The sequence below is a fragment of the Emydura macquarii genome, unplaced genomic scaffold (genome assembly GCF_026122565.2).
Source record: "Emydura macquarii macquarii isolate MOO-44397 ecotype Brisbane River unplaced genomic scaffold, CSIRO-AGI_Emac_v2 contig_71, whole genome shotgun sequence".
In the NCBI taxonomy this organism is placed as follows: Eukaryota; Metazoa; Chordata; order Testudines; family Chelidae; genus Emydura; species Emydura macquarii.
The window spans coordinates 8,310,098-8,335,036 of NW_027130208.1; the positions used below are offsets into that span (position 1 = coordinate 8,310,098).

The window sequence follows — 24,939 nt, forward strand, 5'->3', positions numbered from 1 at the left end:
ACTTGATGTTCAGAATAGAAGATCTATACTGAGTGGGAGATACTGGAAGGTTCAGCACCACTTAATTGAAAAGCATCAGGCTTTCTTGCAAGAAACGTGTAGCCCTCGCCCTTCACCGCCAAAGACCTGTCTTCACACTTTAGTTTTGATCACAAGTGAGTTGTATTTGATCTGACAATAAGATACATCACAAAGGTCACCATTCCACTTGCAGTTTCTGCTGGAGAGTGACCCAGTGGTGGAATAGCTGGGGTATTATATGTAATACATAGCCATTAAATTAGGTTCAAAAAGCAGAGCTGGGCGGGGAAGTTTAACTGTTAACTCACTGAAACCAAGGAAATGTAAGCAAAATTCTGAATCGGAATGTTTCCTGAACATGTGCCTTGAATGTGTATAGCCTGACTTCCTTTAAAATCTGCCTTTGCTGCAAGAGTTGAATCTCTTCTTTGGAGGAGCTCCGTGTTCGTTGTGGAATGATGTTTATAGGTCAGGAGGAATTTTAAGGAATAGGACAGTGTTAATGACAGGTAGGATGCCCCAGTTGGGGAAAGGGAGCCCCTCAAAACATAATGGTGCTTTGTTGATTAGACAGATCGTTTTCCATCTTGGTTACTCAAAATGCACTATGAATGTGGACATTCGTTCTACTGGGAAAAGATAAGAAGGTAGTTTTGCTGGGATCCCAACTAACATCGTCAGTGGTGGGATGGTTCAATGTCATAACTTCTCACCAGTTTCCCAAGAGACCTTTCATTAGATTCCAACACAACAACCCATTATTTTAGTTGGAAATTATGACTTCAGTATTACATAGTTCTCAGGAATCCTGAAATAATCTTGCAACAAGAGTGGCAGAAATGTACACCGTTACTGTACTTCATGTGTTGCTTGTGCATCTGGAGGACCAAACACTGAGAGTGACATCTGATGGGAGAGGTCTCATTATACCATGCTCTCGTGAGCAAGAGACCCAAACTGAGTTGGGTACCAGACATACCCTTCCTCCATTACCTCTTCTGGGAGGCTGAATGTTGTTCACTACTTTGGGATGATCTTCAGAAAGTTCCCAAACTGTGGAAAGCCACCTGAGTTCTAGTAAAACCAAACAGAGGATCAGATTAAAACAAAAAGGGGGGATACATATGTATATACATGTGGCAACATGTTAAATCTTAATCTGCCTTTGCAGCGTTTTAGGCAGGGAGACTGTTACAACTTGCTGTCCCTACCTGAAATAGATCTCTCTGCATCTCTTTTATGCGTTTAAGTTCCTTTGATCTACCACCCTATCATCTCTTTTATAAACGTATATGCATAATTTCCAAAGAGGATATGACACTTTGTCATGGAATGCCCGTTGTGTGTTTCCCAAATCCATCGAGGACTGTGTTTGCTGCTCTGCACAAACACTTTTGGGTTCTGTTTTTCTTGTATCCCTTTTAAAATTTGACTGTCTGTTTTCATGTAACTCAATGGAAGTTGGACACAGCTTCTCTTAGGTTCCCTAGAGCCTTTCAAAGGTGGATACACCCAAAGCTGTTTCGCAGACACAGCGCATCTTCTTTTCAAAACTTTCCTAACTTTGGAATGCTTGACTTTGCAACCTTCGCTTTCTTTTAATGCGGTTTTACTGTAATTTTCTAAGTTTTTTTTTTCTTTTCTTAAGAAGGAAACTAGAAAAAAAACCCAATCACATGGAATCATGTTGTCCCTCAGAGACGGGTTATCAGCAGAATTGGGGGGACCTTTGGATCCACTTGAGCTATTGAGTGGTCTGTTATCATCTAAATGGAAGAGCCAAGAGAGGAAAAAGACTCATTTTGTCAATGGGGTTCACAAATATACTTGCTAGACATCAGAGGAATGTTGATACTTGAGAATCCTTGCTTCAGTTTCAGGCTCTGGAGGGGAATGTAATTGAGGGGTTATTGGCCCTTCTGCCCCCATCCCTCCAGATTGGCCCAGTGAAATTTGGCCCCTATTTTCTCTCACCTTTTCACCCCCAAATCCACACTTCCACCCCATTGTAATTCAATCTGGCTGCTTCCTCCTTTTCCTCCACGGTGCCTGAGCACTAGAAGGGAGGGATTGACTTCTAGTGCTCAGTCATGATGCTTGGTGCCACAGGAAGCCCTCTTCTAGACTGGAGGAGCAATTACAGGACAAGTCCAGCTCAGACCCCAACATGGGGTCTACACAGTGGCCCTCTGGGAGTAGCATATGCACAATCCTGTCAGCATGCAGGAGCTGTTTGGGGATGGAGCATGTCCAGTGCAGATAAATTCCTTGACGATTCTATCTGCTACCCTCTAACAAACTTTTATTGAGCATGTGTATACTCTGATTTTTCAGAGGCTTATAACTTGCCCAAATTTTAGTTGGGTTTCATGGGCCCAGCAAAAGGCGCATCCCGGACACTAGAGACCCGACTGTCAAGTTCCAAGTCGGTCCCAAAGCATTGAGGTAGTACAGCTTCTTGTTTCTTCTGAAACACTTGTAAGAATTTTTGAACGTGAGCAAAACAACATATTTTCCCCCCAGCCTTGTACTTCCCGAACAAATTCAGCCTGAGGCAGACACCTGGTATGGAAAATTGGAGCCTAAACCGTTGAAGATTGTAAAGTTATAAGCAACCGAAAACATGATCCAGTAGTAGGAAATGCTTGGCAATCTTAACTCTAGGCATTGCTTCCAGTGCACTTATGATGAGTGTCTCCTGTTTGCCTATAATAAGCATCTTCTGCTCTGTGTTGTAGCCTACTGATCTTTTGCATGTGAACAGTGCTGCCTACAGATTTCAACCTGAATCCAGTTCTCTTCAGGCACAGGGTTCCCATTTCCATTGTAGTTTGTATTGCAGTAACAGCTAAGAGTCCCGCTCATGGACCGGGACCCCACTGTGTGCTAGATGATACACAAACCGGGAACAAAAAGATGGTCGCTGCCCCGAGAGCTTGACGCTATCCTACTCCATATCAAATTGGAATTGACACGTTAGCATGGATCTGCCAGAGAGATCACTGATTAGATCTCATGGTCATAGTCTGTCTCACAAAGTCATAGCCCTTATTTTCTGAATTTGTTAATTGGGGATGAATAATTCTTACTAAAATATCCTTGAATCTCCACAATTCCCCTGGGGGGCAGTTCTGCTCTTACCTATGTGGGTATTACTTTAGAATCAGTTCACAGCTGTAACTGAGAGTAGAAATAGATAAAAATAACTAGGTACGACTCCAGTTCTCCTCGCCTCATTCATATGCATGTAAGGACAGTGTGTGCATTGTGTGTTCCCGATGTCCCTGCATGTTGAGGAGAGTTGGGTGTAGTTGGGTGAAGACTCTTGGTGTCACTTTTGACCATGTATTTCTCTGATAAGCTCTGTGCCCCAGCGTTTTTCAGTTACATGACTGGTGCAGCCTGCACCCTCTCCTGTGCCATGGTGACTTTACATCAGGAGCATGAGTTCATGGGGCCACAAGGCTCAGCTATTGCAGATCCCTCCTAGCAGGCCTTCTCTGGTACTTGCAACTCATGCAGAATGCCGCAGACCTTTCACTCAGTGATTTGAGACACAGTGGCCCATATAATGCAAAAAAGTGTGGAAACTCCCTCCCACCCCCTCATGTGTATTAGAACAAGAAAATCACAAATCAAACTCGGTCTATACTAGGCAGGCAGATCTAAAAAACTAAATACAGTTGGCTTAAACAAGTCCACTTTAGATGAATGTGTATTCATTTCTGTTAGGCAATTTCACTCTTTTACATTTATGGCAGAGTTTGGGCTCCCTCTTATGGTTACACTTTAAACTTTGGGGGCATTTTTTCCCTCTCCCCCATACAAGTATAGTCAGTTGTTGGGTTTTTTAAACTAACTGTATGGGAACAATATAACATATGAAAATTCTCGTTAGTTCTTATGTCGTGGTCCTTTGTAGCCTGGAGAGTGAAGTTCCTGGGCTTCCTGGGTTTTTTTTTCCCCTGTATTAAAAATTGCATTGTCTGTATATTCTGTCTCATTCTTTGCTTTCTGTGTCTCCCGGGATCACGCCTTTGAGAAAGCACTGCAAAATTCTCTCTGAGTAGTTATTGTCACTAGCCTTATTGGGAGCCATGCTTGCACATGGAGTAGAGAACAAATTTCTTCGCAAATGTTGGCTCTTTTCGAGTGTTTCAGATGGGACACAGCAAGTGATCCTCTTCTCTTTTATCTTTTTCAGTTACCTGTGTCTGGCAATTTGATTGACCTTTATGGCAACCCAGGCATGCCTCCTTCAGGGCTAAACATCAGCAACTCGTGTCCAGCTAATCTTCCCAATATAAAAAGGGAGCTCACAGGTAAATGATCTTAACATGCTGTCTCTTGAAGTGATCTGACATAAGGGGTTTCCTTGTTAAGATACGGTTTTAAAAATTCAGTTATGAAAAGAGAAATTTGGAGGTGCTCTTTTCTCCAGTTTGCTGTGCATTTCATAGCAGGCCTGTTAGCTTCCATTACACAGCACATGCGGGATGATTTTAATAATGGGGTCAGTTTCCTGTCCATATGTATGTTCTCAGTCTGCTTTGTAGCAAACAAGGACCATGCCATAATGTGTGGAAATCCAAGGGTTTTTGTAATCAGTGTGCAGAGTAAAACCCTGCATCATTTTAAAGATCGAAAGCTCTGCATTTCTTACATAGCTACTCTCTAGCTTGGACCTGTTGTATGCTGCTTCAGCTAGACGTAAAATAGCAACTTGAATTAACATAATTCTTCTCAAGAGACTTCCTGGAGAAGAATACTGTATGCTGTGACTCTCTGCCAATGGGAGTGATTATTAATTATAAGAAAATAATTTGTAATACTGCCAAGCTAGGAATGTGGGATCCTGTAACAAGTGTCAAATTACCCTTTGCTGCTGCATTTAAGTGGTCAGGTATTGTGGAATGAATGGATATTTATTAATTGACTATCATAATAAAGATTAAGAATCTTCCAAAATATCTCATCACCTAAGTCCTAAAACAGCCTTTCCTTACATATGAACAGTGCTCTGATCCCAAACTTTTAGATGCATTAGAAAGAAACAGATTGATAGAATCCCTGTCCTTTGCAACCCCAAGGGATAGAACATACATCTTAAAAAGACATGAGTTTCAAAAAAACCTATTCCAATGTTTAAATATATGCAGAAGCATATTAGAATGAAGCTTTAAGATTGTGGCTGCATTTTGGAGAAGGAAGAAGCTGGCGTTCTCTGAGGCATCTCTCACTCTTAGTTTCACTTTCATTTTGGGAATGACGCAAAATAGCAGCTAACCACATTTCGGGGATAGTTCAGCCCACTGTACCCCTGAAACACATGTAAACCCAGGAAGACTTTTGAAAACTAGTTTTAAAGCACACAACCATTCCTCTTAACAAGAGACGTACTCTGAGGACAGTCGGGTATTTAGATACAACTAGGAATGCAACCTTCAGTAGACGTGTTAGAGGCATAGAATCTTGGCTGCCTACGTTCTTACCTATTTGCTAGGTTGGCTTTCTGCAAGCTCACAAGCTGACTGAATGAAACCCCAGGTGTTAGACAGCAGGGATCTTAAATGGATTTCCTGAACAGTTCCACAAGTTGACTCTGCTGGGAGGGAGTCCTACCTCTGTGCCAGTGCTGAGGCATTGGTACTATTTGCTTTCTGACATGGTCACACCACGCAAACAAAACTACACTTCTCTCTACAGCAAGAAAAGTCTGTGGGCAAACTCTGTGGGCTGTTGTGGCTGCCAAAAATGGTAGATTGCCTTGGAAGGCCATTAGGATTGCAGCAGAGGTGTAGAGATGTGCGAAGGGAGTCTGATTGCAGACCGTAGCAACGAGATACAGGATGTTCCACAATGGCAGAAAGTTAACTGAGCCTCTGGGTGGAACTAAACACACAGCCTGAGGGAATACATAGGAAACCAGCCAGACAGGCAGATACACAGGGCAAAGTTGTGCAAGACTTGGGACGTAAAGCAAAAAATAGTCTGTGAATGAGGAATGCTCTTACAGAGGTGGTGTTAAGTCAAGATAAGGGTCTGGAGTTAGGCTGACTGTCTCTTTGGCACAATCAGTCCTTAGTTGGAGGTGGTTCAGAGCAATGGTTTGCATACTCTAAGAGCAGGGACTTCAAAATATGTGCTAGCAGGTGGTATGCGGGTCACTAGCTTCCCATGTGTGTGGACAGTGCCTACTATCTTACGTGTGGTACCAGAATGCATATACAAATATGGAAGCATCTGAAGAATTTCTCTTTAAAAGCAATAGTCTGGATGTAGGGATGAGGGAGTATCAGTCCAAATCAGAAAGTAGTGTTTTCCTTGGGGACATCTGTACTTGTAAACCAGGATTTTGGTGTCCCCGGTAGTCTGATCTCTGCATCCTCAGGATAGAAAGGTCTTTGCTGTCCCACAGCTGAGGTCTGGAAGTACCATGGTAGTGAGAACATGTGATGGCTTCTGTCACAGTCTTTATTAAATTTCCTTGGCATTTGCTCCTTTTCTAAAAGTCGTCCTGCCACACATTCATGAAGAGGAGCAAGTGCCTCGACAAACCAAATCCATTCAAATCACACTTTGCTATGACAGGAAGGATCACGAGACCTCCACTGTCACCGGCGACGCAGCCTTCACCCGTAGCACTGTTCACTCAGAAGTCCGCTTTCTACAGTTTTGGCCCTGCAAGACCTTATACTTCTTTCATGGTCCAAACTATGGTAGAGCCAGATTTTGATGCAGGCATCCCGTAGTCTTCTGTAGCCTTTCAAGCTTTCCCACGCCCACTCTGGAATCTAACGCAAAGCAAGAAGTACCATGCCACTCGTCTGCCCAGAATATTAGTGTTAGTCCCAATTAAGAGCAATGAAATGGTCAACTCCAAATGCTCCAAAGGAAATCCTTATTACCTGATACTTTGGGCAGGACTTGAAATCCACAGCCCACAGAAGGAAAAGACACAGGGAAGACCTTTCGAGGGTGTTGTCTTTGTAACTGAACTTGTGATAATGGGTCACATGCTAAGTTCTCTCCGTTAAGCAGCCACAGAACTTAACAAAGGTCATTGATTTTGCGTTTAGCCTGTGCCATGTTGGGCTAGAATGAACCCCCAAAATCAGTGTGTAAGGATGGAAAAGGATTGGCACCTTGAATGAAATGAAATGAAATCAGCATGTTCTGCACAGCTCCACGTGTATGTAAAAATGTTCAGCCGGTAATATCCATTTTTATATGTAGCCCTTCACATAGTGTACTCTGAAAAATAAATTAGATGCATACGGAGCCCAGTTTTCAGAGAACTCTCTCTGAGTAACTCCAGTGCTCTCCCAGAATTCACACTGTCTGAAGTTTCAGTTACACCTCTCAACAGGTGGCCTAAAAGTCAGGAGTGCAGAGCACAACTGGAAAGCTGCATAGTTATTTTGCCTTTAAGAAAAAAATGGAGTGGGGAAAAAAGTCCTGGTGAGGAAAGTTAGAGCTGTTGTATTCTAGCGATATCCCTAATGAAGGTGATGTGTTTGTTCATTATTTTATCTAATAATGAAGGGCCCTGTATTACTGTAACGGTTAAGTATTTTATATCAAGAAAAGATCTACTGTAAGCCTCTTATTGTGCTGACCTGTACATGTTAGATGGCCACTCAAATACTTAAGCCATGTCTACACTAGCACTTATGTCAGCAAAAGTTTTGTCGCTCAGGGGTGTGAAGAATACCTCCTCCCCCCCAAGCGAGGTGAGCTTTGCCGACATAAGTGCTCACGTGCACAGCGCTGTGTCAGCAGGAGACGCTCTCCCACCAACATAGCTTCTTGTTGAGCTGGTTTTATTATGTCGACAGGAGAGCTCCCTCCCGTCGGCATAACACTGGGTGCAGCTGTGCCACTGTAAGCTTGTAAGGCATGGCCTTAGTCTCGTTCGTTGGCTTAATTCCAATAAATAACGCCTCTGACTTCACAGCACTTATGTCCCTGTACTGAACAGTCTCTTAGCTTCTTCTATATTAGGTAGATCGTGCCTTTTCAAATGAAGATCAATTTAAAATCTGGGTGAGGTTTACCAAAACTGTCGTTTTAAAAATACACTTCATCTTGTGGTTATCACCTTCACTGGCAAAGGAAACAGACAGCATCACTGACAGCCTGAGGAGGCTTTTAGGAGGCTAAACTGGTGGTGTCTGCTTCCTCTTGTGCTGTTCTCCAAGCAGCCCAACCTGCAAACCTTTCCAAGTGGAATGCCTGAAAGTCAATGGGGTTATTCCTGGGAATAAGAACTTGTTTCTATCTGTGTTTGAAGGATCAGGCCCTGAGTCATCAAACGCTGTCTAATGCAAGCTCTTTTTGAAAGCAGTCTTGCCATCAGGGTGATAGATCTTGTATGTATTACCTTTGTTTTCATTCGGAACCAAATGGTATTACTTTTCCAATTGCTAGGGCTTTTTGCTAGATGCAGAGGTTTCTGGGTCTGTTCCTTTCCCCTGTTCAGGAAAACCACATCATTTTTTTTCTGTGGTTGAGCTGCCTCTTTCTTGTTTTGCATTGTGTTCCCATGTGTTGAGTAAAATTATTTGTATTGCAACAGAAATATGTGCAATTGCAGATTTAGAGTGTTTTTAAAAATATTTTTCACTCCACCTTTCCTTGTGGGATTTAAACCCTTTTCTTGTCTGCAAGAATCTCACCCTGTTCCTGGCAATGCAGATGCCTCTGTAGAGCTTTTGGGTTAACGTCTTTCCTGTTGTAACTCCAGTGGAGTCGATGAATTTCACTCGGGGATGGATTTCACCTATTGCTTCTAAACTTCTGAAGAAGTGAATTGTTTTCTGTAATGCTTGGATAATTCTTGCACTGCCATAGTTGTGTCTTAGCATTGTGCTTGGGAACCTTTCTGAAATAGGTCCCTTCTCTTTTCTTAGGCTTGGACTAAACTTAAAGTTAGGCTGACTTACCTATGTCAGTCGGGGGTGTGAAAAACCCCCTGTGTAGACACAGCTATGTCAATGGAAGAGTGCTTCCCTCGATGTAGCTATCGTCATTTGGGAAGGTGGTATTCCCACTCAGATGGAAAAACCCTTTCCGTCTCTGTAGGCTGCATCTACGGTATGGGGTTATGTCGGAAAAGCTATGGTGATGTAGCTATGCCAGTGTAGTGTCCGTAGTGAGACATATCCCCAGTCATAGATCAATGACATCAGAAATGTGTTTTATCAATTGCTATGTTGTGTTCCTTGAATTTCCAAAATTCTAATGACTTCATTCACGTGCACAGCGTGTATTTTTCCTACAGAGTCAGAAGCAAGGGCACTGGCTAAAGAGAGGCAAAAGAAAGACAATCACAACTTAAGTAAGTTGATTCTGCGCAATATATGATTTCCTTAATATTTTAATTGATGACTCACAGTGAAGGGTAAGTCACATGGATAATTATTAAGGATTTAATTATTTTTAAAAAGGTATTGGAATGCAGGCCTCTTAAAGCATTGGATGGTTTACTGTGTGGTACTGACACAACTTTATTGGTATAGCCACAGATCAAATATCCCAAATTCTCTCATATTGATTGCTTAAACTTGCTATCGATTTAAAACAGTATTGTTTGTTTTTTCAAAAATCTATATGAATGAGAACAATTTTTTAAACTTATTAGAATATGATCCAAATTCTTAAATTCAGGTGAGTTTGCACTGGTATAACTGAGGAGTCTTTGGCCAATTGCCTTTGACAAACACACCATACAAACTTTTACCAGGACAATCTGTGTGGTTTTAACTAAAAATGAATGTGTGCAGTCAATTCATGTATTTCTTCTTTAAACTTGGGTGGCTAAGTATAAGCATATCTATATTTTTATTTTTTTAAGGAGTATACATTTATATTAACCAGCCATGAATGTGTATTAATAACTTAAAAATTCTAAAAGGACAGTTAAAGTATCCTTTATATAATTTCTAAAAACAAGAAACAATTTCACACGTCTAGTTAGAAAGCAGAGCTCCCCCATTGGGTTCAATAGTGACTTCTCTTTGATGGCGCAGTGTGGTTTAAGATTTTTAATTGTGATCATGCTGGGTTTTGAGGAAGGTATGGCAAAGTGCTTAAAGAATAAGACTGGCACTCAGAACCTTCGATCCTTCCTGCCTTGCTGCTGACAAACTGGATGCCCTTGGACAAACCACTCAGCTTCTGTCTCTCAATTTATCTAATTATAAAATGGGTATAAATATCACAAGTATGTTACAAAGCTTAAGTGATGTATAAAGTACACATTTATATAAGAATAAAGCATAAAGTGTTTTTGAAATCTTTCAGTTAAAGGGGCTGCATTCTGTAAGCAGAAAGCATTATCGTTACTAATGTATATTCCTCTGTTGTTTTTCTGAAGTTGAACGAAGGAGAATATTTAATATTAACGACCGCATTAAAGAGCTAGGCACTTTGATTCCGAAATCGAATGACCCGTAAGTACGATGTGTGAATTTTTGTTTAAATGTCTTTCCCAAAATAAAATCTGTTCTCCTGAAAGCGCCTTTGTGCTCAGTCGCTTACTGTATTTTGGGAGTGCATTAAGCTAAACCACCCCAAGAGCAGTCTTAGCACCCGGCAAGAGAGTCCACCTGGACAGTTAGTGCGGAGTAGCTAGTGTGCTGGAAATTCACACTGTAGCTTGTTGTGCACTAACTTCCCTGTGTAGACAAACCCCGGTAAGGTCATAGCACTGAGTCTCTTCACAGCAACTGAAATGTTTGAAGATTCTGACTAACTTTTGGGAAGTTGTTTAGATGGTATATCTTAATGAATCATATTAGGCAATGAGTTAGCCTTTGCAAAAGCACATGTCTGGTCTGCAGGACCTTGGCAGTAATTGTGTCGGTGAGCACGTAGTATACTGCCCCACCCTTTCAGAAAACAGAAAAAACACAATGACTCTGGCTTTGTCCCAGTTCTCCGCATCATTGACCATGAACTTGCAATAAACATGTCCAGACTTGCACATCCATGCAGAAGTAGCTTTATTAAGTAATTTACTGTAGTTAATTTACCACAGCTAGGATAAAAATACATAAGGGATCTGAAACTTTCATGTTTCCAGGACCTAAGCCAATCACTAAAGGCCTGAATCCATGCCTATTGAAGTCAGTGGGAGTATTACCATTGAGTCCGTGGATGTCTGATCACGCACTTGACACAAACTGCCTTGGGTAGGAAGAAACTTTCCTACTAGCATGTTGGTATATAACTGCTCCCCATGGAGGTTTTATACCTTCCTCTGGTGCTGGCCACCGCTGGGTAAGATACTAGACCAAGTGGACATTGTTCTGATTAGTATCCATTTGAACTGTCATAGCAGACCAAGTGCCCCCAAGCAGATAGTCCTCTCAAGTAAAAAAAACAAAAACAACAAAGCTGCTGCTTCTCTCCTGTTCTACTACGTGAATTGGGAGTTCTTTGGTCCCTGATGCATTACCCAGAATGGGATCCCAGCTGGCTAGTGAGCTGAGCCAGATACTTTTCTGTGTTCCCGTGGGCCTAAATCTTATCTTGACATGCTGATTCTCATCATCATCCACAGATGGGCAAACCCACATAAATACCATCATGATGGGCTTGGACAGGGGGGTTAAAATATCTGCGCGTTCCAGTCTTACCCGTACAATGCCTGCAAGCAATCCACGTATCCTAACCCTCTTGCAAGGATTAGGCACCAATGGAATTTATTAGGCGTTGTTTACATGGGGGAAGTTGACTGGCATGGCTATTCTGCCAAAACTCCTCCACGTGGACACTATTCCCAAATAAAAGTGATTTTATTCTGTTTTATTTACTCCACTTTGGGAGATGAGTAACTATTCCAGAACTGACGTATCTCTGTTGTCCACACAGGGAGCTATTCTGGAATAGCGATTGCAGAATAACTTATTCAGTGATAGCTATGTCAGTCAATTTCTCCATGTAGGGAAGCCTTTCTTGCAGTTTAAGAAGGGTATTGTGAGGTACACCCCTAACAGAAAGGACGTGATTGCAAGCACTACCAGCGTATTCCCCTAGATCGAAGCCCAGTTCAACAAATGGATGTGAACTTGAAGCGTAGGCACTCACTCCAATTCCTGGTCAATCCATTTGGTCATCCTTGGAGTGGCTACCATTTCTCAAACAAGCTTATCCTTGCCTTGACATAGCTGGTAGATCTTTCAAATGGTACTTAAAGCAAAGGTCTGACCCCATGGGCTTAATTATCCCAGAGCATTTTTCATAAGGGTAAAGGTATTAATCCTGGTGTCTTGACCAAACTCCAGTTTTGGTAATTAAAATGAGCGGCCATTTTATCCAAGGAGCATAGGGTTTGGGCTATTTATATTTTGAAATCTCTTGTATTCTCCACTATCAATGAGGCTTTATCAGTCTATACCAGTATCAAAACAGGAAAGTTATTGTTCCCTTTGGAGGAATATTGATGGAGTAACTTGATTAACCCGTGTCTCTTGAGATGATGACCTCCATCTATTTTGCATTGCCACAGAAATTCAATATACACAACAGTTTTTGATTCTTCTGGAACGACCACTGAGAGAATCTGTCAGTTCACGTTTCACGCTGTTTACATTTTTGGTACAGAGATTGGATAATCTAGCAACTGCTCATTTGCTTTTTCTGTCCTGAAGATTGAAAATAATGTTCTATATTTCACTCTTCGTAACAATTTCTCAGTGCCAAGGAGTGAGTAAATAAAGCAGGGGCTAGGGCTGGGCATTCATTACATAAGCATTTATCAAGTGGTTAGATATATTGCTTGAGACCCAGTGACCAGTATTAATCATCAGCGTGAAGATCAGTACGCTGAAGTTCTCAAAGGATGAGCACGCTAAGCTGAATAGCAGGAAAATACACTTTCCTTGCACTCTCTTTGACAGCTTTAAAAAAGAAAAGCCAAAACATTTCCTTGCAGCACTATTAATTGCTCTTTGTCCCCCACCCTACGCAAAATGTCTCCTCCTCCTCCCCTACTAGGGAATCCCTGGAAAATGCACTCTGTCGCATTGTCAGTCAACTGTGTGTGTTGCTGTGTACCGGCATGTTAGATCTGAGCCTTGCTGCTCTGTATGCATTTTAATAGCTCGATAGTGTGATGAGACCCTTCCAGGAAAAATTTGACCTTAATCAATGTAAATGGGAGCAGAGATATTTCGCAATGCAACCTTTAGTTCTAGTGCCTTGCCAGCCAAGGTAGGATTCCATAGGGGAGACTGTTTGTGCGTGCACTCTTCCATGAGCAAAGGAGTACCATGCACTCCTAGCTAACACGTAAATTGTGTGTGCTGGTTGCCTGGACGGTTCACCACATCCCCATATCAGCAGATGACTTCCCCTTGGACCAGAGCTCACTGACTGGTGTGGAGCTGGTCACACTGGGTACATCTATGCCGGTGGCGGCGTGTAGTGTGCAGACACTGCATGCTCCACTAGCACGAGTATGAACAAAAGTGGTGTAGATGGCAAGGCATGGCTTAAGCGAGTAGAACCCCGAAGGTAAAAACCCTACCTGGCTTTTTACACATCCAAGCCATGTCTCCCACGTCCGCACTGCTATTTTTAGCAGTGTAGTGTCCCGCTGCATCACTGCTGCTGGAGCCTTTCCCTGCCGCAATGAAAGGCCCTGACTGGGGGAGGCAGCAATGAAAGGCTCTGGTTCTGCCCTGCCAGAGCCTTTCCCTGCTGCACGTAGCTACACACCACAGTGACAAGTGTGGACGCAGCCTGCCTTTCCCTGCTGTGTGTGGTTACACGTGTAGTGCCTGTACTCTGCATACTGCCGGAAGTGTAGATGTCGCCTCCTGAGCGGGTGTGTTAGTGGCTAAAGAGGGCATAGGAGTCCTGCCCTGCTGCTGCGTGGGAGGCTGTCCAATGCTCCCAGACCCTTTTCTCCCAGTCAGTAGCACGTCCCTGCTGTCCAGGACTAGAGTTGGCCATTGGTGAAGGGGAGTTCAAATATGTTCAAAGTTGAAATCCAGCATTGCTCGTTCGGAGGGTTTAGTCAAGCAGTCTCACAGACGTCATTGAAAGGTCTGTGCTGACATGATCAGAGGCGCCAAGGAGAAGAATCTAAAAGTGAAAGGACCTGTTCACATGCCTGCTGAGACTCTGCAAATCACTCCTAGGGAAACACCGTGTGGTGAGGGTTCTAAGACCTGGGATTGTTTCCAGAGGTGTATCCACGAGCGTCTCATTGATTTACACAGTCCCTCGGAGATCGTTAAGCAGATCACGTCTCTCAGTATTGAGCCAGGTGTAGAAGCTGAAGTTGCTGTTGCCAAAGCCTAAATGCCTGTCCTCTGCTTTAATCAAAGTCGATTTGTAATTTAAAACAAAAACCAACCAACCACTGAAAGTTGAGTGAGTCCCCCCGTCTCCAGCTGCTCTGTCCCTTTTTACTACTGCACTAGAACGAGAGCCGTGCGGCACTTGACTCCTTCAGTCCTGTAATTTCCCATCCCGGCAGTTTCATTCCCAGGAGAAAGCAGCGGTGAGCATGTGTCCTGACTGTGCCACCCACCTGCCTTCAGTAATACCTGACTCCGCATCCCGCACAGTAGGCTGCCTGCTGATGAATTGCCCTCTGGCTCCCCCTAGTGTATAACACAAGGCTCTTTTCAAACCCCATCGTGTGTCTAGATCAGGCGTTGCTGTAAATGTTACTGCAGATTTTTTTGGCTGATCATCTGGGTGAGAGATTTATTTTTTCCAACACCGCTTTTATAGGGACATGCGCTGGAATAAAGGCACCATTTTGAAAGCATCTGTGGACTATATCCGCAAACTGCAACGAGAACAGCAACGCACGAAAGAACTTGAGAACAGGCAGAAGAAACTAGAACATGCCAACAGACATCTCTTGCTCAGAATACAGGTTTGCTGCTAAATACATTGTGAATGAACGTAATAGCTGCATGTATGTATATCGTTCACATCTATTGCTGCAAGGAAATGTCAGTTCACTGGGTAACTTAGAGGGAGCCATCATGCTGGACCTGCAATAGCTATGGTTAATGCTGAGTTGAACTTGTAGAGTTCTTGGTCCTCCAGTTGCAGAAGACCTGGCTATGTTGTAGGAAGAACTTTAAAAAGTGAGATGCTTCTAGATAGCAGATAATTCTCTAGCCTTCTGGTAAAGCATTTGTAGTTTAGTGTGTCTCTGCTCCCACTACTGTCCCTCAGCCCCCACCCCAACAATTCTAAGGACTGCAAACTGCCCTGGACATTATGATGTTGTACATACAAATAAGGAGTCCAATCCTGCTCTCATTGTAGGCAGAGGAAGATTTGCCATGCACTCCAGTAAGAGCAGGATGAGCCCCACAGTACCATATTATATATGGAGCAATTGTCAATGTGGTCAAATTAGGTTCAAGTGCTTTTTGACTCAAGATGCTCACGGTTTTCCACTCTCAGGCCAGCTTCCTAAACAAGCAGTTGAGTGAAGCAACGTTGTGTGAAGCTTTTACAAATTCACACAGAGCTCCAACTCTAGGCACAGGCTGTCCCTGTGGTCGGCAGATAGAGGGAGTCCTCCCTGCAGGTTCTTCTCCCTGTCCTCTGGAAGGGAGAATGGAATGATTCTACATTAATACCCCTTCCCTGATAGTCTGCAGGAGCCCCTCAGCTGCTGCTCTGCACAGAATAAACTCAGTGGGGCCGGAGAGGCAGTGCTGAGGGTGGAAAAGAGAGGAACAGGAGATCAGCCATGTTCTGCAGCACCATTCCCCTGAAGGCTACCAAGCTGGCAGTTCTACTTAACTGCTTTCTGCATCCCCTTTGTGTCTGGTACTGAGCTGCTGTAAGGAAACCCAGCCAGTGTCCGCATGGCTATTAAAAATACATTGAACAATGAATTAATCAATGCACTGAGGAAAGCCATGGGGGTTTTCACCAGAGGAAGTAATATACTGTGTTGGTGTCTCTTTCCTGGAGATTGCCTCAGTTTCCCCTATGAGCAGCAGGACTTTGCCATTATCACCAGTGTATTTTTGGTGATTCTCTTTATGGTCATTATGAATTCAAGTTGTACAAAAACATTAACTGATCTTTGACTACAAGGGATAAATATGCCCAATGGCCTGTGATGGGATGTTAGATGGGGCAGGTGCTGAGTTACTACAGAGAATTCTTTCCCTGGTGTCTGGCTGGTGAGTCTTGCCCACGTGTTCAGGGTTTAGCTGATCGCCATATTTAGGGTCGGGAAGGAATTTTCCCCTAGGGCAGATTGACAGAGACCCTGGGGAGTTTTCACCTTCCTCTGCAGCGTGGGGCACGGGTCACTTTCTGGTGGATTCTCTGTACCTTGAAGTCTTTAAACCATGATTTGAGAACTTCAATAATTCAGTCATAGGTTAGGGGTCTATTACAGGAGTGGGTGGGTCAGGTTGTTTGGCCTGCGTTGTGCAGGAGGTCAGACTAGATGATCATAATGGGCCCTTCTGCCCTTAAAGTCTATGAGTATATCTGGTGTAGCTTTGCACGGTAAGGCTTCGCTGAAGTTGCTGTCTGCACTCCTGATCTGGATATCCATTGAAAACTTAAGTTGCTGGTGTGCTTCCAGATGTCTTGTGAAATTTGCCTGTGAAATTTGTTTTTGGCAATGAAATGGTTCTTCAGGAAAAGTCTGAAGGAACTGGCTTTGGCAGTGGTCTGCCACCACTGACTCTCTGCAGACTTTTAATTGAGAGAATATTATTTAAGTAGTAATTTTGTTGGGGGGCGAGGGGGGAGGACAAGGGGGAAGAGGAGGATGTGGGAGGGGTTTGATAGCTATGTCAAGTCCAGTTCTTGCAGTAGTTGTTGCCCTCCTAGTGAGATGGGACCCGTTTTAATCCATCAAAGATGTATCAAGAACATTACGCTTCGTCTTTGCTCTCAGGTTTTATTTGTGTCTGTTGCCTTTTTTATAGGAACTTGAGATGCAGGCTCGAGCACATGGACTTTCCCTTGTTCCATCCACAGGCCTTTGCTCACCAGATGTGGTAAACCGAGTCATCAAGCAAGAACCTGTCCTTGATAACTGCAACCAAGACATACTGCAGCACCGCTCAGATTTATCTTGCACTACTACCCTCGATCTTACTGATGGTACCATAACTTTCAACGATAACCTAGGAACCTACAGTGTTCCCACAAAAGTGGGATCCAAACTGGAAGATATTTTGATGGACGATACTCTCTCCCCTGTAGGAGTTACTGACCCGCTCCTTTCCTCAGTGTCTCCTGGAGCTTCAAAAACAAGTAGCAGAAGAAGCAGCGTGAGCATGGAAGACACTGATCACGTTTGTTAGCAGATCATGGGCATGGTCTCTCATAAACTGCTTCATTTCTTGCTCAGTAGATGGAATAATTTACATTTTTAGGTTTTTTGATTTTCTTTTAATATTAATCTACTTGTGCTTTATCAATAGCCCAGTATATATATTATATATATTTTTTGAATTTTGTGAAAAGACTTGTATATTCTATTTTAAAAGTTACCAATGCCTCCAAAATAGTGTACGACACATGTACCGTATTTGTGAACTGGATTCACCAAGAACTTTGAACTGGTCAAATCTACTCAAAGCAATAGAATTACAAATCAAAGCAACAGTCTGTTTCTATTCAGGGAAACTTAACAAGTTACTTACTTGGAAACTAAATGTAAAGTTTAAAAAAAAAAAAAAAAAAAAAAGAGAGAGAGAATGTGAAGAAACCAAAAATATCCACTTTGTAACCATGTTGTAATGATTTAATAGTGCTGCCTTAAAGATACAGTATCCTTCAAACTTAGTTTAGTCTTTATCACCAGATGTTTAAAATAAATCACTATTCTACTTTAATAATAATAAAACTAGTGTTAACACATACTGATTGTGTTGATTGCAATATAAAATGTTCCTCATGGTGTTGCTAGAAAGGAAGGCGAGCGTGCAGGGAGACATGGAATCTGTCTCAGTTTCCTGGAGTGCTATTATTTTTACTCTCAGCTGAGTGGGTCTCCCTTCTGCTCCTAGTTCAAGCTTTTCTTTAAAGGCTTTTAGTTTGGGAAGGAGATGTAGAATTGCTTATCAATAATAAAACACGAAGGAGCACTGTAGGCTGGTACACAGTTTCAGACAAAATTCAATACATTTTATCAACTGGGCACATTTTGTTGTATATTTCTAACGGGCCTTATTTTTTTTTTTATGTGTTGTACAGGTTTTTCATTTGCATGGATTCTTTAGTTATCCTCATTTTTTTTGTTTTGTTTTAAATATAGTTGTATTTCCTTTATAAGAATATGCCTTTTAATATTGCAACCGTTTTTTGACATGTTTAAAACTCACTGGAGGTTTTCTGCATTCTTTGTAAACACTTGAAAGGAAGCTTTTATGCAGGATCCTATGTATTAAGAGAGATTTTGAGAATATTTTGTATATTACAGTCTCACTTTGAAATATTTTTAAACACAATTTAAGGTGTAGTACAAATTTAGACTAGGTAACAAACAAATCTCTGTAGAGAAACTGAACTTACATATTTATTTTTAGTGATGCAGAAAGATTAGTAATACGCTTTGAAGCCTAATAGCTATATAGTTAATATGCCCATTATAGTAATTAAATTGGTGTTTTCTTTCAGCAGCATGGCTGGTTTAAAAAGAATAAATTTACTGTATCTTCAAATAACTGTTACTTGATAACCACTGTATTTATTTAACTTGCAACAATGTTGTGAAAGTAGTTTTGGTGCATTATCTACACAAGTGTAGTCCTATGCAATAACAGTAGTTATAATTGCATTATATCAAACCTAGATGTTTTACAAAGATGACAGATAGTGTTATGAGCCAGGCTGACTGAGTGGATTTCTCAGTAACAGCCTACCGTTGACTTGGAAGCGTCTCATTCAGAATGAAGTGCCTTAAATTATCATAGTGGTCTTCTTGGGCTAACACTGACTGAAGTGTGGCATAGGAGAAAGTTTTGAGGTGATATTTATAGGAAATCTGAGGGGAGCCCGGTGCCTAGGTAGAAAACAAGAGCTTCCCATTCTCTTTGTGCGACACTGGAAAGATAGATATACCTTTAAATCTTGAGTACAAACATGGCAGACTTGACCAAGAAAACTTGGTCCTGGCGGTTTAACAGTGTTCAGAAATCAAATGTGAAAATAGTGCTGATGAAAGACAGAGGACAGAATGTCAGGCATTTTAGTAGAAGGTTCATACTGATGGATGCTGCATCTTTCATGTATGCATTCGGTTATGGAAAAATCCTTGAAACCACTGGTGCCCAGTCCTGCTCTCATTGAAGTCAATAGGAGTTTTTTGGTTGACAATGAGAGTGCATGACCGGGCCTGCTATCAGCTCTGCTACTTTCTATTCTGGTACTTGGGGTCGATCGGGGTTTAGAGAGGGAACTCTCCTCTATATCAGCCACATAGGAATGGTCTAGTTTACTACATAGCCCTGCCTTGAGTGCAGGGGACTGGACTAGATGACCTCTCAAGGTCCCTTCCAGTCCTACACGTCTATGATTCTATATTCTTGACATTCTTTCTTGTGTTTGTATAGCTCTTTCACCAGTATTTGTTTCTGCTTGAATAGCTAACTGTATATTAGCTTTGATAATCACCAGATTTGTCACTTTTGGAGTAGGGGCAGGAGTCAGATTACCGTGTTACAACAATGCCTGTGTTCTCCTAGCCAGTTTTTTGGGGCTGTTTTCTGTATCTGCTAGACCAGAGGCACTGCATATATAGGTCTCCAGCACTGTTATTGCAGCCCATCACCATACTCAGCCGTGCAGTTAAGATGCTCGTATTTCCTGGGTGGCTGTCTGCACAGCTGCGCCGCAGTTTAGCAACTATGCATGCAGTCACTTGCTCCTGTTCGTTGCAATACTTTGATGGTGACAGATGAAGGAAATAGGAGAGGTAAAAGAGTGGCTATAGCAAAGTGGTGAGCGAAGACCAGAGGGCTGCAGCAGTCTGACAAAAATGGGATGCACAAGGGTGTTGTCACCAGAAAATCCAATTACTATGGCCCGGAACTGGATACCTTGCAGGGTACCATGCTGTTATCTGTGCAGGGTCTGGGTGTGAGGCATGCAAATATGCATCGTGCTTTAGTCCACGTGGACTAAAATGAAGCCCTGATCCCCTGCCCTCATGCAATTTGTATATGATCCTGATATACTTAAAAATCGACAAAAATACAATTCCTTACCAAGATCTGGATTTCTCTGGTTAGACATTTCTGTGGTCCCCAGCAACTATATCACGTGGTGTGGGCTCTGTAGTGTAGCTCCAAGACAGCGTACTGTCCGTGACACTCAACTCAGGCCTTTCCCTCAACTCCTCGTAGGCCATGTCCCGTTTTTGGGGTATTGCAGCTCTTCTGCATGAGAGCCTCGGAGTGTTCCAGTTCAGTGTGCCACTAGCAGGTCTGGGCTTTTCAGTTCGGATGCTCTGATTCTCTCTATTGTACACGCACCATGGTGCATATGGCCCTTCATGTTTTACATGGGGAGTAACTACAGCAGACAGGCAAGGAGTCAGCAGCTGGAGGCAAGACATTGCGGCAGCAAGATGGAGCAGCCAGGACAGTGGTTGCCCAAAGCGTCAGTCTGTCATGACTACGTGGCCCACCTGCCGGCAATGTGAGCTAGGCCTGACTTACCTGGCCAGGTAAATGGAGTTCCAAGCAATTCTCACCTTTGCCAAAACTATGCAACAAATATGAACGTATGGAATACAGTGAAGGTCTTTGTTGTTTTTAGACTATGAAGCAATATTAACTCTGCAGCCTATAAAAGCAAATAGCAAGTATACAAGGAAAAAAAGCAAAGCACAAAATAATGCACTTACGTTGATGTTTTTTGACATAAAATGCACTGGGGGGAAGCGGATCTCGATGATATGAAATACCAATATTTCTTGACATGAATTACTGCCTCTTGCTAGGATGCTTGGTATTGTAATGATGTTGATATTCACCTGCTGTTGACTGCAGCAATAATTTGTGTATGGTCCATAGCACTGTAAATTATGGATCAATAGTAATGTATCCAATGAAATACTTTGAACTGTTGTTCTTGATAGATGGATTAAAGCAATTGGTTTTTTCACATCCTCTGTGTGAGCCACGTGTGTTCAGTGCAAGTGAATCTTGGTTTTAAATGACTGTTACGGCTCCCAACGGCACACGTCATGTTTGTGACTTAGCCCGAGTCCTACTAATGGATCCTGGCCTTTTGATGGGCAAACGTCCAGCAGGCTGATGAACTGGGAGGAGCTGATGCTGACAGGCAGTTCTCCTTAGAAGCTTTTTTCCATGAGAGGATTCCAAAAAAAAAATTGGGCAGGGGTCCCCTTAAAAAAAATGGAGACCTCTTACCACCCCTCCATCCGCACTGGCCAGTTCTCAGAAGGTGCTGTGAGCTGCCTGGCTTAGCACCGTTACCTGTCCGGGCTGGTGTAAAGGCACAGCTCTGCGGGAGGTGACCAGGGGCAGCTCCAGGCTGATGCTCTAGCAGAGGACTGGGGGGGAGGGCAGGACTTGGCTGGCTCAGCGCACTCAGACAAAGGTCTCTGTTTGCAGACTCGCCCCCTTACCGCTTACCAGGCTGAGCAGAAAGAAGCCTTGTGTGATCACTGAGCTGAACTTCGCCAAACTCAGGTGAGGAGGGGGCACGCTCCCCCGCGCTCCCCCCTTGCTATAATGTCCGATTGTGGTGCAGAGTCCACAAATACAGAATTCTACTTTTCAAACAGGTTTGAAGTTCGCTCTCTCTGTAGTGCCCTAGAAATTCCCAGGAGTGGTTTGAAAAAGACACCCTGACTCATTAAAAGCAACGTAGAGGCTCATGCTCCCCAGATGGGTGAGTCTCAAAAGGAGACGCGTTCCATTTATGTGCATTTTCTTTTGCCAGCAGGTGGGTTCATGCTATAACTGCAGCCACAATCTTAATGACCTCCTCCTGCCTCGCTGGATATTGTGCATTGTTGTGATTTGTGAACACCTGGTTCAGGGCATTCAACTGGGAATCAGGAGACCTGGGCCCTATTCCCAGCTCTGCAACTCACTGGCCCATGTCTTCAGGCAAACCCTTCCCCACCCGGTGCCTTTATTCTCTTTCCAGCCTTTAGAATGTGAGGTCCACGACTGTCTCTTCTGTACATCACTTAGCGCACTGGTGCCCTGATTTCAGTGGGGGGCTCGCGGTGCTATTGTAGTGCACATAATAATTATTGTTTTACACATTTGTTCCTTACATCATGGAGTGAAAAAACCTGTGGTAAATCTCAGATGATGGCGTTAACAGCACTGAGTATGGATGTTCTCTTCTCTGATGTTCAACTGGAGACCGGCCAAATCATAGCCATTTATCTCCTCCCCCTTACACACACATGATTCTTTTGTTTGGGTTGCAGTAATTCCTGGAAGCCACAGTTGGGGTTCAGGGCACCCTTGTGTTAGGCGCTGTACGAGTAATTAAGGAAAAGTCCTTATGCCAAAGTCCTTTCAATCTACATATGTGACAAGAAACAAGAGGACACAACAAACGTGAGGGAAGGACAAGGTAACATCTTATGTTGGAGATGAACAGGACAAGGTAAGAACACCTTATGTTGGAGAAGAATATCTTAGGTTGGAGAAGAACCTTAAAACAATTTCCTGTATGGGCACTTGATAAACTAGGAGCCCTCTAATCCTTAGTTTACACCAGAGGTTGGTTTGGACTAAAATCCTGGATGCAAGCACCCCCAAACTTTGAGGATCACCTATTAGAGTGAACATTTTACCCAGCTTCTGCTTTCAGGTTTGGCGAATGTTCAGGTATCCAAAGATTAACAATTGATTGGCGGACACAGTCTTAATGGACTGAGCTATTGGCTTGTTCTTGTGAGACAATCCCAAAGACCATCGAGCTGCCAATGGGAAAGGAGGAGTGTATTGCTTTTCCACCAGTTTTCATAGTGCAAATCAGAACGTTGCTTCAAGTGAAACTCAAATGATACAGACAACTGACTAGCCTTGGCGGTAATGTTGCTGTGGTGGGTTGAGGCACCGTTTTATGTTAATTCACATATTACCTAAGAAATCCATTGGTATATAATGTTGTGTTTCAAATTGCATTATGTATTCTTTGTAGTGTAATACCTAGATCCCCTATCGGGGATTGGAACGACGGTCCCCATCCCAAAGTCCTTGTGGTTTATTGGTATGTCTACACTGCAGCTAGGAGGTGTGATTCCCAGCTCGAGTAGACACCCAGGTGCTAGCTCCATGAGTTAGCGCATTAACAATAGCAACATGGCCTTGTCGGCACAGGAGATGGCTCAGGCTAGCTATCCAAGGATGCAGGTAGGATCTTGGATGGGGTTGTACTCAGCTGTGTGGCTAGCCCGGGCTGCCTCCCGTGTGGCCACGACCCCACTGCCATTTTTATTTCAGTAGCTGAAGCAGAGCTAGTGACTGAATGTTGACTGGGGCTGGGAATGGCATTCTCCCAGCTGCTGTCGACATAGTTTATTGCTTTGTCTTCACTGCCAGTTTGTTTTGTTCCATGGTAAAAAGGCACCTAGCCCGCCTGAGCTATACGGCTGAGCTATACGGCTGCTGTAAAAACAGAGCTGGAGACAAGGCACTTTAGTTCTGCTGCGAGGTAAACGAGACAAGGTCAGCCCCAGGAAGGGTAAACACAAGTGCCTTGTCTCCGTTTACTCAGCGAGATAGCTATGGTGTGTTTATCTTGCTTTTTAAAAAGCCACCCTTTTAAGCAGTGAAGACCGAGTGCTAGTCTACACGAGAAGCTATGCCATTGTGGCGCATCTGGTGGAGATGCTCTATGCCTATGGGAGAGAGCTCCCGTCAGCTACCACCTCTCATGGAAGTTCTGCTGTGTCGACGGGAGAAGCTCTCCCGCCTACATAATGCTGTCCTCGCTGATGTTTGGGTCCATGTAATTTATGTCGCTCAGAGATGTGGATTATTCACACCCCAGAGCAACGTAAATTATGATCTAAAAAAAGTATGCAACGACTCTCCTATCCTGTAAGGAGCTATCCAGTATGAAAGACTTTCCATTTCCCCTTCAGCCTTATGGCATTAGGATGGGACTAAAAACCAAAACCTAATGGAGATGTAGCCTTCATTTCTGTGTGAAGCTTAATGAAGGTAAAGTTCCCTTTACAGGTTGAGACCTGGATGTCACTCTGCCGTGTGTGATTGCTATTCCATTCTGGCACTTGCAGAATTCCTACAACAAATGCATGACTAATGTGACATCCACACACAACATTGCATTAGTTCCATATGATCAGTTCTAGTCCAATGAAGACCAAGTAAATTCGTGTTGCTCTAATGCGAGTCATGATTTAATTTCCTAATTTGTAAGTAGTTTCATCTGAACGTAGCATGTAATTTACATCATCAGCAGCAGCTTAAGACAGACACCAAACGTTCAGCAGTCTGTTACATAATACATGGGATAGACCACATGTTTCATATTAAAATTCTGTTGTGTTCGATGATGTTTTACTCTCCACTTAAGAGATTTTTGTTTAAAATATTTAGCACCTGCCACTGTTAAAGAAATCTGGCATGATTCCCCTTTGCCCTAAGATACCCTTAATGCTGTATAAAGTGGCTGTAAATGACATCCACTTTAAGACCACCTTACACTGCCTGAATTCTGTAAAGAGACCTTGATGTAAATGAGAATCAGAGCCCAAGATTTTTCCTTCTCGTTTGAGAAGAACACTGATTTCCTGTGATGCAGCTGCTGATTGTGGACCAGACAGTTGGAAAAGGAGTAATTGTTTAACTCCAGCATGTATTAATTTCAAAACAATCTCACCGTCTTTACAGAAATAATCTAGTACAAACAAATACATGAAGTATTTACAGCTCGTTA

At 43.0% G+C, this 24,939-nt stretch overlaps 1 protein-coding gene across 5 annotated transcripts in view; it reads left to right on the top strand.

Annotated features, from left to right (window-relative positions):
- MITF (melanocyte inducing transcription factor) overlaps positions 1-21,149 on the top strand; it is a 160,989-nt gene extending 139,840 nt beyond the window's left edge. For 3 of the 5 annotated variants that reach the window (XM_067542302.1, XM_067542312.1, XM_067542331.1), the window contains exons 6-10: positions 4,226-4,343; positions 9,287-9,361; positions 10,400-10,475; positions 14,773-14,920; positions 16,959-21,149. In XM_067542302.1, the coding sequence (XP_067398403.1) occupies positions 4,226-4,343; positions 9,287-9,361; positions 10,400-10,475; positions 14,773-14,920; positions 16,959-17,339 (798 nt within the window). In that variant the 3' untranslated portion in view covers positions 17,340-21,149. The remainder of the gene's footprint in view (positions 1-4,225; positions 4,344-9,286; positions 9,362-10,399; positions 10,476-14,772; positions 14,921-16,958) is intronic. The other 2 variants (XM_067542321.1, XM_067542340.1) reach the window with 1 other exon arrangement.
- The last annotated feature ends 3,790 nt before the right edge of the window (positions 21,150-24,939 follow it).